This window comes from Kwoniella shandongensis, chromosome 4, assembly GCF_008629635.2.
Source record: "Kwoniella shandongensis chromosome 4, complete sequence".
Lineage (NCBI taxonomy): Eukaryota > Fungi > Basidiomycota > Tremellomycetes > Tremellales > Cryptococcaceae > Kwoniella > Kwoniella shandongensis.
Genome location: NC_089290.1, coordinates 1120337 through 1134394, shown reverse-complemented (window position 1 = coordinate 1134394; position 14058 = coordinate 1120337). Strand labels below are relative to the sequence as shown.

At 49.7% G+C, this 14058-nt stretch overlaps 5 protein-coding genes across 5 annotated transcripts; 3 read left to right on the top strand and 2 right to left on the bottom strand.

Moving 5' to 3' along the window:
- Positions 1 to 2404: 2404 nt before the first annotated feature.
- On the top strand, positions 2405 to 4432 carry CI109_102442 (uncharacterized protein; the record flags this gene model as incomplete). The annotated part of the gene is made up of 2 exons (XM_032004403.1): positions 2405 to 2468; positions 2535 to 4432. The coding sequence occupies 2 exons, from the start codon at positions 2405 to 2407 to the stop codon at positions 4430 to 4432; spliced, it is 1962 nt and encodes a 653-aa protein (XP_031861268.1).
- A 566-nt stretch (positions 4433 to 4998) lies between these two features.
- Positions 4999 to 7266, top strand: CI109_102441 (dihydroxyacetone kinase; the record flags this gene model as incomplete). Its single annotated transcript, XM_032004404.1, has 9 exons — positions 4999 to 5011; positions 5075 to 5173; positions 5236 to 5581; positions 5643 to 5838; positions 5908 to 6121; positions 6186 to 6467; positions 6524 to 6779; positions 6833 to 6951; positions 7013 to 7266. The coding sequence occupies 9 exons, from the start codon at positions 4999 to 5001 to the stop codon at positions 7264 to 7266; spliced, it is 1779 nt and encodes a 592-aa protein (XP_031861269.1).
- Positions 7267 to 7357: 91 nt separating this feature from the next.
- Positions 7358 to 8575, bottom strand: CI109_102440 (uncharacterized protein; the record flags this gene model as incomplete). Its single annotated transcript, XM_032004405.1, has 7 exons — positions 7358 to 7372; positions 7443 to 7573; positions 7659 to 7778; positions 7880 to 8006; positions 8102 to 8167; positions 8248 to 8405; positions 8539 to 8575. The coding sequence occupies 7 exons, from the start codon at positions 8573 to 8575 to the stop codon at positions 7358 to 7360; spliced, it is 654 nt and encodes a 217-aa protein (XP_031861270.1).
- A 964-nt stretch (positions 8576 to 9539) lies between these two features.
- CI109_102439 (uncharacterized protein) lies at positions 9540 to 10209 on the bottom strand (the record flags this gene model as incomplete). Its single annotated transcript, XM_032004406.1, has 2 exons — positions 9540 to 9756; positions 9821 to 10209. 2 exons carry the CDS (start codon positions 10207 to 10209, stop codon positions 9540 to 9542), a joined length of 606 nt encoding a protein of 201 aa, XP_031861271.1.
- Positions 10210 to 12586: 2377 nt separating this feature from the next.
- Positions 12587 to 13556, top strand: CI109_102438 (uncharacterized protein; the record flags this gene model as incomplete). The annotated part of the gene is made up of 5 exons (XM_032004407.1): positions 12587 to 12664; positions 12722 to 12757; positions 12821 to 12881; positions 12965 to 13197; positions 13263 to 13556. 5 exons carry the CDS (start codon positions 12587 to 12589, stop codon positions 13554 to 13556), a joined length of 702 nt encoding a protein of 233 aa, XP_031861272.1.
- Positions 13557 to 14058: the final 502 nt, after the last annotated feature.

Here is a 14058-nt window from a genome sequence, read left to right as displayed (position 1 = left end):
TTTGTGGCACATTCCACGGGTCCGCTATTTTGAGAAACCATCATCACTGATCACTGCAGTGCTGTTGGTCATGACAGGTTCTCAACGCTTTGCGTATAATAATTCGTTACCAGGTCAATACCGGGCGAAGGGGAGGGACGCTGAACCCGTTAACAAAGAAGAACGGAATCGCATCGCACTGCTCAACAGCATTTGGATTTGCGTTACTTGAGGGATATATCAAGCAATCGAGCAATAATCGCTATGCATATTGAAACGGCCCGTTGCCGGATCTATACAAAGTGATTTACCGGCCAGAAACAACGATCGATGTGTTACATATACGTGCAATCGCATTGGTGAGTTTACGTGCATCTCGATCCGCATCATCACCATCACGCACAGGATCCTGCTATCGATGGAAGGATGGAGGCAAGCCAACCGAAATAGCACAGGCACGCATCAGGCGGCGCCACTCATAGTTGCTATACAGGGCGCGGATTGACCTGGTTCATATTTTACGTAGATTCGGGAGTTGGCTGGCAAGGTCCGCTTCTGTAAACGTTGTAGTAGTAGTAATGCAAACGTTATATGCGCATTTGGCGACGCGTTGCAAACAGATAGACAGACAGACAGACGCGTTTGGTTCTCTGCCAAATCGGTCTTCGTGCCAATCAAACATCTCGTGTAGGTCATCCGCCCATCACGGAATGGCTTGTGGCTATGATCGTCGGAGTAGTCGCATCCAGGTGCCTTGACTGCGAGAGGGATGAGATGTGGAAACGAACAAAGCGAGGTTTCAGCACATGTCAGACAAAGGTCTAGATGTAGTCGTCGTATTACAGCTTATTCCGGTTCGTTCCCATGCATGCAGGCGCTTTGCCGTTCCACGCGGTGTCATGTTGGTGATCTAATTTCGACCGACCAAGGCCGACCGCCAAGCTATCCATGTCCCACCACTGTGATTATTCGTATTCAGGTGATATAGAACGTTTACTGGAATGGTGTCGGTGACATGCATCAAGCATCAGGGGATCCATGCACAACAGTACTCACGAAGGTCAAGATGCGAGGTACATACATGTGCTTACATGTGCTTGATCGTTGGAACCCCCTTTCATCCCGGTATTGTCGGGATCTCGTGGAAGTTTCCGCGCAAGTGGTTAGCGTCGTTTTGATCAAATAGAGTTCAACGAACTTTGTCCCGGGGGTTGGAAAGAGGAAGTGGTCGTCGTCCTGGAGGTGGACGGGGTGGTGGTGGTGGTGGTGGCGAGTGTGCGTACTGACTAATTGTGTTCTTGCTGAGTGACGTCGTATAGAAGGGAAAAGAAACCCCACGTAATTGTGCGAGTGGTGTATGTGAGCAGAAGCTTGTACCTAAAAATAAGCCACAGGACGGTTCCTTGGCGTCTAGTCCTGTATCTTCGTGTGACCCATGCTGACAAACGCCAAGGATCGACGTTACACTATCCTAAATGAACAGACTTACCAGCGGGTGACAATGCTGCAGTCTTTCCCTCGTGTGCGCATCACAAACGATCGGAGCATATCTTTTGAATAGACGATGCATGCACACTCGCGCTCACTGGAGTGATTGATTACCAGGCTAAATTGTACTGGAGTAGTCCCCGTTGTCTCATCTAGGTCAATTCGGATCATATAACATCATCGAATCATGCAATTACGCATCCTCTCTCCCTGCCATATCGTGTTTCTCGCAATTCTCGCGATACGATCGGGGCTTGCGCCTTTACGTCACTAAAGCTTGTGTTGGGAAGGAGTGGTGGTGGGTGGGTGGGTGTGTGGGTGGTCGAATTTAGGCTGGAGGCTTTATGTTGCCTGGTTATGACTTAGATTAGGGGGATAATAGTTAGAAAGTGACTAGCCGTTTCCGGTAATAAGCCGCCCGGGAATGTGTGTCAAATGTGTTAAATGATCGACGGCACGGCGGTGGCGTCGTCCTTCTTTGTGCGTGTGTTGCTTAGTTGCTCGCTCGCTCGTTAGTTTTAAGTTAGCGTAGAAAAATCAACATAGTGCGATGTAGTTTGGTTTGGAAGGATAATATATACTAACTAGCTAAGCTGGTCCCGTCTCGTCTTCTGATCTCTCCTTCTTTTCTGCATCTAATCAATTACCCCATCACCTGGCTAGCTTGAATATAAACAATCCGACAAAACATTCCCACCTTTAGTCCCCTCTTCTTCCTCTCCGTCAGGTCTTCCTCTCGTCGTCCTCTGCTCCTGTCATCACATATTCACGTGTACTAGGTCGGTCACCTACTGCTTTTCTCAAAAGTCAAAATCAAGTTCCGAGTAACTTGCTCATACAAAACCGACCGACCGGTACATCAGACATCCTCCCCTTATTTCGATAATCCTATTGCATCACACATGCAAATGCGGTGATATGACATTACATCCGCGGTATGCTTGACGTCTACCTCATTCCCAAGCATGGAAATGCTAGTGGCCGGATCTTCCCACATGCTGGTATGTCCTCGACATCGTCACGGCGCTGTTCGTAAGCGTGTTTGCTGACAAGATCACTCCATATAGGACACTTCGGAGTGACTCCAGTTGTTCTGCAAGGTAATGCGATCACCAAATTACCAAAAGAATGCGATCCTTTACAGGTCAACAGCGTCACAGTACGAGTGAAATGCACAGAGTATCGCAACTTCAAAGGAGACCAGGAACATGTCTTATGGCAGAAATCAAAGGCCATCCTTTCACCTCCGCAAGAGGAAGAGTACATGCGACTGGGCGACTGGGAGTCGCCTTTCAGACTGACAATACCCATCGACGCGGCATTGAAGGCGAGAAGTGCGATGATCATAAAGGAGTACAAAGTCGTCTGGAGAATCGAATTGATCGTTGATCACAAACCGATACCTTATGTCGGTACCAGTATCACAAAAGCTTTCGCTCTTAATCTTCTCAACCATCGTACACCTACGTTACCGCCCATCTCACCGCCCACAGTACGTACCGTTGGCGCCGATAACTACGCCACCGAGGTTTTCCTGAACGCCCCGCACGGTGCTTTCGGCCCAAGCGACACATTTACTGTTGCATTGCAGGCGAGGCCAATCGACGCGGCGACGGTGGTGAAAAAGGCAACGGTAGTATTGGAAAGGACCATCGAATCGATAGATCGTCAAATATCCCATGATTCTTTCCAAGAAGCATCATCGAGTTCTTCATCATCACCATCGACGCCATCACCGCCAAATAGACTATCATCTCTCTTTCAACGAAGCGTCTCCCCTCGTCCACCGATGCAGCACACTTCCTCCGACTCATCCATGCACCAACCTGCAGCAGAGGCTAAATCGCAACCCACCGCCCTCACTTCGGTCCGTGAGAAGATCGCCGAAGTCTCGTCCGTGGATATCATACCGAGTAACGGCGGAAATTACTGGTGCGCCATGTCGATATCGCTGCCCGGTGGAAAGGGCAAATGGGACATTGGCGAGACTCAGCAGAGCAATCTCGTGTCGATTTCATATCAACTGAAAGCGACAATTGCCGTCAAACACGCCAAGCGCTCGCAGTCCAAAACACTTGTCTGTCCACCGGTCCCTATCATAATTGCTCCAGTCTCCGCGGCTCAACGAGCTGACGCTATTGCGTCCGCCGAGACATCATTCAGCAAAGAGAAGAAGCGTCATCGGAGTTCACGCCGAGGTCTATACATGCACGAGGGTAACATCGATATCACCGAACCCACGCTAGGGGCACACCGAAGACGGACAGGTCGATCGACGTCCCCAGTCACGCACACATCACCCATCATATCGACGATCACCGGCATCGCTACCGATGTGAAACCCATCCTTTTGCCCCCCGATCATCCTGGTCAATCACAATCAATATCGTTCATTTTCCCGTCACCACCTCCACACGGCTCTGCTCCGTTCAACAACACGCTCCCGCCTATCCATTCTTTCGGTTCATCTTCCTCTCATCTACCTACACCGCCGTCGACTAGCGCTGGACTGGTCGGACTGGATGTAGAATCTGCTGGTCTGTGGAAACAGTACCAAGGCACGGGCCGTCGTATCTCGACAACGACTTCGGAGGAAGACGAGGTGCAACCGTCTCGAAGTAGACAGAGAGTAACAGCGATGGGAGATAGTCGGGAAGGGGCATTCGGAAGACCGTCATTACCTTCTCTCGATGCTTTGGGTCTCGGTCTTCCGCACGTCCCAGACGATGGACGACCAAGAAGTCGACCAAGGACGGCTCCGATACATTCCACGTTCTCGATGAGTCGCGTACCGCCTCCGTTATCCGGTGCTCTGTCTGTAACCAGTGCCGCCAATCTTAGTGTCCGACCGGTGACTTCGATGGCTCGGATGGGCAGCACTTCCTCCACGACGTCGACCGGGGACAACGATAGGTTCGCTTTCGGGGTCGCTGGAGGCTCTGTGGAAGCCACCACAAAGCAATAATTGTAATTCTCGATCCGGTATACTGTATCTAGTGTCATAGCAGGCTCCGTTCATCATATCATATCCCACGCATATCATAGCATATCACAATCAGCACATATGGTCATCACAATACGAATAATAATGTAGATAATATTACCAATTTTAGGAGGTATCGGGTCATCGATCATTAGCATGTATGAACTTCCAAGTATGCGGATTCACTCTCCGAACCGTCCAGTCAAGCCCATACATGGATTCTGCCGTTACGCCTTGCAGCTACCGTTACCTCACGACTAAGTAACCATGGATGGGGGACGGACATGGCCCAGCTCTAGGTATGGAGAAGCGGTAGATGACGGGTGTATAGCTGGCGTGATTTCGGAGATGTTAATACAATAACACGATCTTGCCGGGATTTGCCGGTTAATCGGTCGGACCGGCATCCTTGCACTCGTTGATAGTGACTTGGACATTTGACCCGCTCTGTATACCGTGTCCCCGACGAAGTACAGATCGTTCATATTGCATTTCAGATACGTTCTGCCTCAACAATTGTATCACCAACAAATACAACACAACACAAAATGGCCCCAGGACGTGAGTCGTTGTCACCTCGAATGGTGTCTGATCGAGCTAATGATGTGGTGGACAAACGCACAGACAAGCACCTCTTAAACACTCCTCAGACTCTCGTAGTCGACTCGCTCAAGGGTTTGGTCACCTTGAACCCCTCTATCAAGCTCGATGAGGGTCAACGAGGTGAGTGTAGCCCATTCTTCGAGTCTCACCCGCCTCCGCAGATCACTGAACTGCTATTTTAGTGATCTACACACCACCTAGCAAACCTCGAGTTGCTCTCCTCTCTGGTGGAGGATCGGGTCACGAACCCGCTCATGCTGGATTTGTCGGTGCTGGACTCCTCGACGCCGCTGTATGCGGTAACATCTTTGCGTCTCCCAATGTCGCCCAAGTCCGAAGAGGATTGGAGCTCGTCACTCGTGAGAAGGGCGCTTTGATCGTCGTCATGAACTATACGGGAGATGCGTTGCATTTCGGTTTGGCGGCGGAACAACATAGATCCACTGGGAAACCCGGCGATGTGAGAGTGTTGTTGGTTGGAGATGACGTTGCGGTCTCGAGAGAACAGGGTACTATCGTTGGTCGACGGTGAGTGCGACTGGCTTCACCACCTTACCGCTTGCTGATTATATCACCCTGTGTGTTATAGGGGTCTCGCTGGTACAATCTTGGTCTACAAAATCGCTTCCGCTCTTTCGGACGCTGGTGCAGACCTCGACGCTGTCGAGAGTGTCGGTAAATACGTCTGCTCACGACTCGGTACACTCGGTGTTGGTCTTGAACACTGTCACGTCCCCGGTACCCGCGCTGGCGAGTCTCATCTCGAGGCTAACCAACTTGAACTTGTATGTCACTCCTTCCTCACATTATCACCTTGTTGTGGAAAGTGCTGATCACGATTGTCTCGTGAACAGGGAATGGGTATCCACAACGAACCTGGAACGTCAAAGCTTGAACTTACGACCGTTGCCGATCTCGTCGACACCATCCTCACCAAGATCACAGATACAGCCGACAAAGAGCGAGCTTACGTTCCTTTCAAGAACGACGGTTCCGATGAGGTCGTCCTTCTCGTGAACGACTTGGGAGCAGTCAGCGAGCTTGAGCTCGGTGGTATCACCAACGAGGGTGAGTTGCTGGCTTTAGGCCACTGTAGAAGACGTCTGTATTACTGATAGCTTTCCCACTTCAGCCGTCAAATGGTTGCAGAGCAAGAAGATCACCGTTCGACGAGTCTTTGCCGGAACATACATGACTTCTCTCAACATGCCTGGATTCTCCCTCACCCTCCTCCTTCTTCCTTCCAAGTCCGACTCCTCCGCACCATACTCCTCTGCTCAAATTCTCGAATACCTTGACGCTCCCGCTAGTGCACCTGGATGGAAGTGGACTTCTGCCTCGGAGCCTGGGGTTGTCGGTGCCAAGGTTGAGGAGGCCGCTGTGCCCAAGAAGGGTCAGGAGGTCGCTCTTAAGAGTGAGTCATAGTGATACGCAATGTATCCAGCATATGCTGACGAGTCTTCGACATAGCCACCGACTCCAAGGAGTTCCTCGCTGCCATCGTTCGAGCTTGTAAAGCTCTTATCGCCGCCGAGCCTGAGCTCACAGAACAAGATCAGATCGCCGGTGATGGTGATGCCGGTCTCACCCTCGAAGCGGGTGCCAAAGCCATCATCAAGGCGATCGACGGTGGTAAGCTGAAGGGCGAGAATGTTATCGAGGACATTGGTGTCATTGCAGAGATCGTCGAGGATGACATGGGTGGTACTTCTGGTGCTCTCTACTCGTGCGTGCTTCCCTTGCGAAGTGAGAGACATAAGCTGATAAGTGACGCTGCAGCATCTTCTTCGCTGGTTTGGGCAAGGCATTGAGAGACGCTGCTACTTCTGGAGCTACTTCCACCACTCCGGAGGTGTGGAGCAAGGCTTCCGCCTCAGCTCTTACTACATTGTACAAGTGTACGTCCATATCTCTTAGAGTACGACACGTCGAGTGAGCTGATTGTAGACATCTTCGTAGACACTCGTGCTCGACCCCCATCTCGAACCCTTGTTGACCCTCTCGAGGCTTTCATCGAGTCTCTCCCCTCAAAGGGTCTTAATGGCGCTGCCGAAGACGCCCATGCTGCGGCTGAAAAGACAAAAGAACTCGTTGCCAAAGCCGGTCGTGGAGCTTATGTCAACCAGGAAGATCTTAAGAAGAGGGAAGTTCCTGATCCTGGAGCTTGGGGTATCTGGAGAATTGTCGACGGTCTTAGGGGTTTCGAGGCTTAGGCGGATCTCTTTCGGATAGGAAGTAAAAGTAGTCCAGATATGATATGATGCATTGGGTTTTGTGCCTTGTGGCTGTATAGTGTATATGTGTCTATTGAGCTCGGTCCTGTGAAAAGCAACATGTGAACCGGATTAGGCATTGGCTGTCATGGTCTGACAAGTCCAGGAGGACTCACGTTAAAACCTGGAAGAGGGGGCAACCCCCACTCTGTCGGATCCCATCCTTCAAGATGGGACAGGACTCGTTTGGCACCATACTTTTCCCCAGGAGCAAGAGCGAGCAGTTCTGGATCGGGTACCCACATGACTGCAAGCAACGAAGGGCGTCAATACAAGCGACTCGTGACTCTTGCACACCAATGATCTGCATTCATAAGGAGACTCGGACTCACCGTTCATACCTGCCGCTACACCAGCCAAGACACCCGGTCTCGCATCTTCAAATACGATACCTCGTTCTCTCTCTGCCTTTTGAGCGGGGGTACAACTCTCGGCCGTCCCGACATCCCGACCTGGTCACGGCGAATAAAGAGTGTCAGCATCGTATAGGGAGGGGAAATAAGGGGAACTATAGCTTAGCAGATTGAAGTGGAGTCGGAGAGAGGGGACTGACCTAAACTGTGTGCGGCAGCGAGGAAGATATCAGGGAACGGTTTGCCTCTACCTGGTTTGACTTCGGGTGAGTCTGCAGTGAGTATCGAAGTGTCCGGGAAGAGTGTGAAGATTTCGGGCAAGTGGGCCTGTTGACGACGAGATTGTTATAGTTCATTACGGTCAGCTACTGTACTTTCGAGTAAATCGACATATACCAAAAGTGAGGAGCAGCAGGACGTACAGTCTTTAGTTTGAGATTGGCAAGTGATGATCCCGTAGCTAGAGCAATAGGAATTCCAGCCGCGTGCTGCAACATGACTGTCAGCTCAATGCACCGCATCGCAGAAAGGCGCAGACATAGTCCTGTAAATGGGAATTGCAACCTACCAAACCTTTAACCAAGGCCGTTGCTCCTCTCATAGGTTCCACTTTCCCCCATAACTCTTCTCGTCTCGCGTTACCCAGATCGATATATTCGTCGACGGACATGTGTTCTGTCACAGAGGGGAAATGTGAGAGGATGTATTCCGCTGCGACTCGTTGTGCTATGATAGGTGAAAGGAGGGGGTGATGGATTTGAAAATGGAAGTCAGTTAAGATTCGTTAACACGATTCGATTGGTAAACTAGTGAGTATCGTTCACGCAGAGTGCTGTGTGTTCCTCGTCCGCCGACTTACTCTTCCCCATGACACCAGCTTTGATGTCCCATGTCATCGTACATCCATACTGTCCAAGGATCTCATCTGTGATTTGAGAGAGCGAATAACTCGATCAGAGGATGTTCTCGCCACGTCAATGTTAGGTTGGGGCCGAGGACGTTTGACGTACTTGTGACTTTGGTATAGATCCTCTACAACGAACCCGGGAATCAGCTGGCTGTGCCTCTTCTTTCAGCAGTTAGATGCGGTACATACCTCCGTATCACTGCACAGTCAGTCGGATGGATGTACGTCAGTGATAGTCCGTCTCAGCCTATGACCAGATATCGCTTACACTATTTTCAACGATTAGCTATAACGCCAGACAGAGAAATCAGCAGCACATGTAGCTCACCTAGCAGACCGTCCATGTCAAATATGACATATTCAGCTTTTGTCAGTGAGGCTTCGGACATGCTTGATAGTATAGACTGTATCGGATTTGGTGCTCAGGTGATGAACAAACAGAGGTCCGAATGATGGTGATGATGCCCATGAAACAAAAACAAAGATCGTCGCGAAGCTGAACGGAGAAATCGGCCTCTGGTTTTATCTCTTCAATTGATGCTTCCCACGGTCATCCTGTCATGTTTCAATTGTCCTGCTTGCATTCACATCCCAATCTATATGTCGTGTACGATAAACTACCTCGAATCCAAGAGATTTAAAGGCCAACACTAACATACTGGAGAATGAAGAGGCAAGAGATAAGGTTGAAAAGTGTCCATTGTATTATATTACTAACACAGTCAAGCGGGATAATCCTCCCAGTATACAAACGATAGTATGGAAAAACGAGTGTCCGTGTGATAAGATAGCTAAGTGTGTGTCTCTAAGATAATATATGATGATGTAAGAGTGAGTGAGCAGACTCCCCCTCTCCAATGATGCTACATTCGTGTATTCCTTCTGCCTTTCCGTCCGATCCTGATGCCGAAGCTTCTAATTTGTCTAATTTGTATGTTGTCAAGAGACTCGTTTCATCTTCGCGCCATGACAACTTGCTGATCATTTGAATCAGGCTCGGAATCGGGACCGCCGATAGCAGTGACAGGTGTAGCAGGTGTCATTGATCCCTTCTTGACACACGTGGTTCGGTCCGGTGAGACGACATAGCCTTCGAAACAAGAATAGACTTGACACGTTCCGAATTCACAACCTGTCGCTCGAGCGTTCAAGATCGTTGTGCAATCTTGACTGTAGACAAGAAGCAAAGAACAGTCAGCACCACGCTTTGTTATCAAAGACACTCGCCACTCACCCTGCACCGAGAGCCAGACATCCACCACAAGAGTTCAATTCCGTATCTAACTCGACGCACTCGAATCCGACCTTGAACCAATCGGCGAGAGAGTTGAGTCCGCTCTGGAGTGTTACCGCTGATTCGGGAGTGATCTCATCTGGAGGGATGGGACATGCGACGGAACCTCCTGGACACAAGAAAGAAGAATAGTCCTTCTTCTTCAATGGCTCGACCTTTTTCGATCGTTTCGTCGCTCCCATTCGTCGGGATGGCATGGGAGCTCGAGGTTGGAGTTTCGATGGGGGATCAGCTGCAGCCGCTGCGGCAGGAGCAGCGATGGAGAGAAGGGGAGCAGCGAGGATGAAGACGAAGATGAGTCGCTGTATTGAGTGTGGTAAGGTGACCATATTGGGAAGATGTGTTTGGCCGTGTGGGCGTGTTTGTTCAGATGTTCGAGTTGCTGTGTGTATGTGTGTATGTCGCAAAGACAGGAGATGGGAAAAGAGATGAAGAGAATGAGTTGTTGTTTGTCGGCTCAAGTGTTTTTGTGCAGATTGGAGCCGGTGGAGACAACAAGTTATTCCTCCGATCTTTTGTGATCGATTGTTTTTGGGCCCTTCGTAGGAGACTAAGCTTGTTTGTACTGTAGTCCCTTTCTTCCAATGAGTTATCGAAAGAGATCGCCGAGACACTAGGAGATGAAAGCGGAGTGGAGTAGTCCTGTAACTGTCGGTCTGTGTCTAAATTCTTCTCCGATTTTCTGGCCTAGTGCATGTGTCTGTCCGTCTATTGTGAAGTATCGAGCTGGTCAACCGTGTCGATGATGGAGTTGTTTGTGATTACTTCTACGATGCGTAATCGACTAATGCGAGGTGTATTGGATGGGAATAGCTAGTTGATGAAAGACAATGATGGTGGTGCGTAAGAACAGGTCGAATGGATGGTCTTGAGATGATCAATCGACGGCGAAAGGGTCCGTTGCGTTACGTCCCTTGATGACTGGATGCTGCGAGTGCGCGCGACACGTCCGTTTGCTGTATTTTTTTCTTCTGGGAGCGAACGCGCCACAGTAATACTGAGCAGTCTAAAAGCTTAATAAATGAGAAGAAGATGTATGTGATCAATGGATGGTCAATGATGGAGGGAAGAAGACCGAAATAATTGGAAGAAGATTGTTATGAATGATATAACTTCAATGGATAGGATGGTGTGAGCTCAAATGGTCCTCAAAGCATACTTGCAAATTATTGTTCCTTGCTCCTTCTCCCCTCCCCCTCGTTTTTCACAATTTATCTCCATAGGGCAACTGCGTATGCGAGGACACACATTTTGACTACACCGAACCCTGATAGAGGTCACTGCATTACGTTCTGTCATATACTGGTTTACTGCCTGTTAGAGTATACTTTGACCATTTAACGGCACAATCGATCGTCCTCAAGCATCATTTTTTACCAGTTCCCTGATCGAGAAAATGCGAAACTGCCTTTCGCGTCTGTGCTTTTCCGTACGAGAAGCCCGGCCATCAAGAAAATCCGGGTATCGGCTTCTCAGGACAGGACAACGACAGAGGTCCCGGCGTTCATGACGTATAATTGTAAAGGTAAGTGAATCCTAATCAACCTGAGACCCCGGAGGTTATGTTGCTGTTGGCTGCCGTTGTTCTGCCGTTGCGGCAACTGCGGTTCCAAAGCTAGTATTATTAGCGTGCACGCGTTGTATTGTGAATTACCTGTATGAGCTTGGGTGTATAAGTTCGCAAGGTTCAGGATCAAGCCACCCCGGTAGTCCGGTGTTAGTGTATTTCAACTGAAACGAGGGGGTGCAATAATAGAAACAGGCACCAGGGTAGCGACTGTTCTTCTTTAATTGACCTGCCCATTTATGTTGCTCAGAAAAGCTTTCCCACGGCTGTTGCACTTCGGGGCTAGGACGAGCTCCGCGAAATGTTGACGCGGGCCTATCCGTTTGCCCCGCTGGGTAAACGTGGAGTATCCAGTCGTCACCCGATATAAACATGATATTGTGGGCTTTCATACTTTGATGAATCGTGACTGACAACGCAGAGTCATCACTTATCACGGATGTCAGTGCCGAGCCATATTACTAGAAAGATCCATGATATCCGCCTTACCCACCGATATGGAGGTGTTCCGACTGGAGGCCCCCATTTGAGTGCAGATTCCACATACGTTGTGATCGTCACGCAAGCTAGGTAGGACAGCATTCTGAAGGATCACAGTTCTTCGACTGGTCGCGGTTTGTATATCAACTAGCAGTTCGGCTCAATGCAGCTTCTATCTGCCGCTCGTGCAACTTGTTACGAAACAGCTCTGAAATTCATAGTTATCCAGGGCTCCTCTTCATAGTCTCAGGACTGTTTGATCTATCACGACCCACAATGACCTCACAGAGTCTTCAGCTGAGAACAAGTTATAAGCATCTGCGCAGTGGTAGGATATCGTTATCTTATCTGTGCCGTTGCGAAATGACGCACTCGTTGATGTAATCTGCTCACAAGATAAAAATGCCGCGGTCGACGAGGCTATTTGCGTCTTTTAGGCACCGATCACTTGGCCAATCGTTGGAAAGAATACCCAGAACAAGGTTGACGGGTGAGTATGTCGGTCCTTCCTTTGTGGAGAATCGTTGAGTGAAATTGCCAGCTCGCATCTCAGTTACTTCGTATCATCCTTACGTATATAATTGCACTGGTCAATCATCCCTAACACCCCTTCACAGAAAAACACTAAACGAACTCCGTCTGATCTGCTCTCATCCCACATGTTCAACATCAAGACTCTTCTCGCTGCTTCGGCCTTGGCCTCTACCGCTCTCGCCCACTTCACTCTCGACTACCCTGTAAGTATAGTAAGATCTTGCTTGATCATCCATTTCTAAAACTTGAATTTTCCGCAGACATCACGAGGATTTGACGACGACAAAGAACCTCAAGTGAGTGATGCCTGGGCAGACTAAGAGCAAAGCGAGACCTGATTGCTGACGACGTCCATCCAGTTCTGCGGTGGTTTCACTACTGTCGAGGCGCGACAACCATTCCCTTTGGGACAAGGGCCAAGTAAGTTGGATTCGTTCCTCAAGCAATACCTCTCCCTCCCTCTCCTATAAATAGTGACCTAATTCATGTATCTTATTCCCTAGTCCGTATCGACTCCCACCACCCCCGTGCTAGTGTAGTCGCCTTCATCTCCACTAGTGAAAATCCTACCTCGTTCAACGACTTCAACACGACCAGCAGTGGTCAAACCATTCCTCTTGCGACGCCAGTATTCCAGGTAGCTTCTGGAGACTATTGCTTCAATGTCAATCTCGGTAGTCTCAACGTCGGTCTGACCAACGGTTCGTTGGTGACACTGCAGGTCCAGTACGACGGCGTGAGTATCATGTCCATCTCTCAGTTTGGAGGGCGTGAGAGCGGTCACTAACCTCACAACTATAGGGTGACGGTGATCTATACCAATGTACCGATCTCGTCTTGATTGACGGATACACTGTCCCTGCCAACGAGACTTGCACAATCGACGCCGCAACCTCCAACGCCACCGCCTCATCGACCACCGTGCCTTCCTCCTCGGCTACTTCGTCTTCCGGGTCCAGCTCAACCAGCCAGGCTTCTACCTCACCGTCTGCTTCATCAACCGCAGCCAGCAGTGCTGCCATGGCGCAACGAGAGATAACGGGGTTGGGGTTGGCCGCTTCATTGTTGGGTCTTGCGGGTCTGGCAATGTTGTAGATGCGGTGCGTTTGAGCAGGTTCAGCGAGAAACCGTTGTGCAGGACACATTCGAACTTAGAGATATCAGTATATTAGGTTTCCTTGTCTCATGCAATTGTCAATGGCTTCAGGTGTGAGTAGGTGTCCAAGCGTTGATATGGAGGAACCCTCGCATGGTTGGCGCCACGCTCACCCAGCTGAGGGTAAGCTCTCCGTCTAATGGATACTCGCAATGCAAGATGATCATGGCTGTGGGTCGAACCAGCACCTAGCAGCCACAATATTGATGTCTGTGAGCAAGCTGCAACGCTCCGCATCTCGTTGACGAGTTTTCCATCTTAATCATTAGTAACATAGGGAAGTGATTGCACTTCCGCACGCTCAAATTTCTGGGTAAGTGGCAAAAATCGTCCGGGCGAACAACGGCAAGGACATAGTTTGGAACGTGCGTCGAAATCACGACGAACCAACTCGGATGACATTGAAGTTGGATGTCCATGAGCGACGTGTTCTATTTTTGG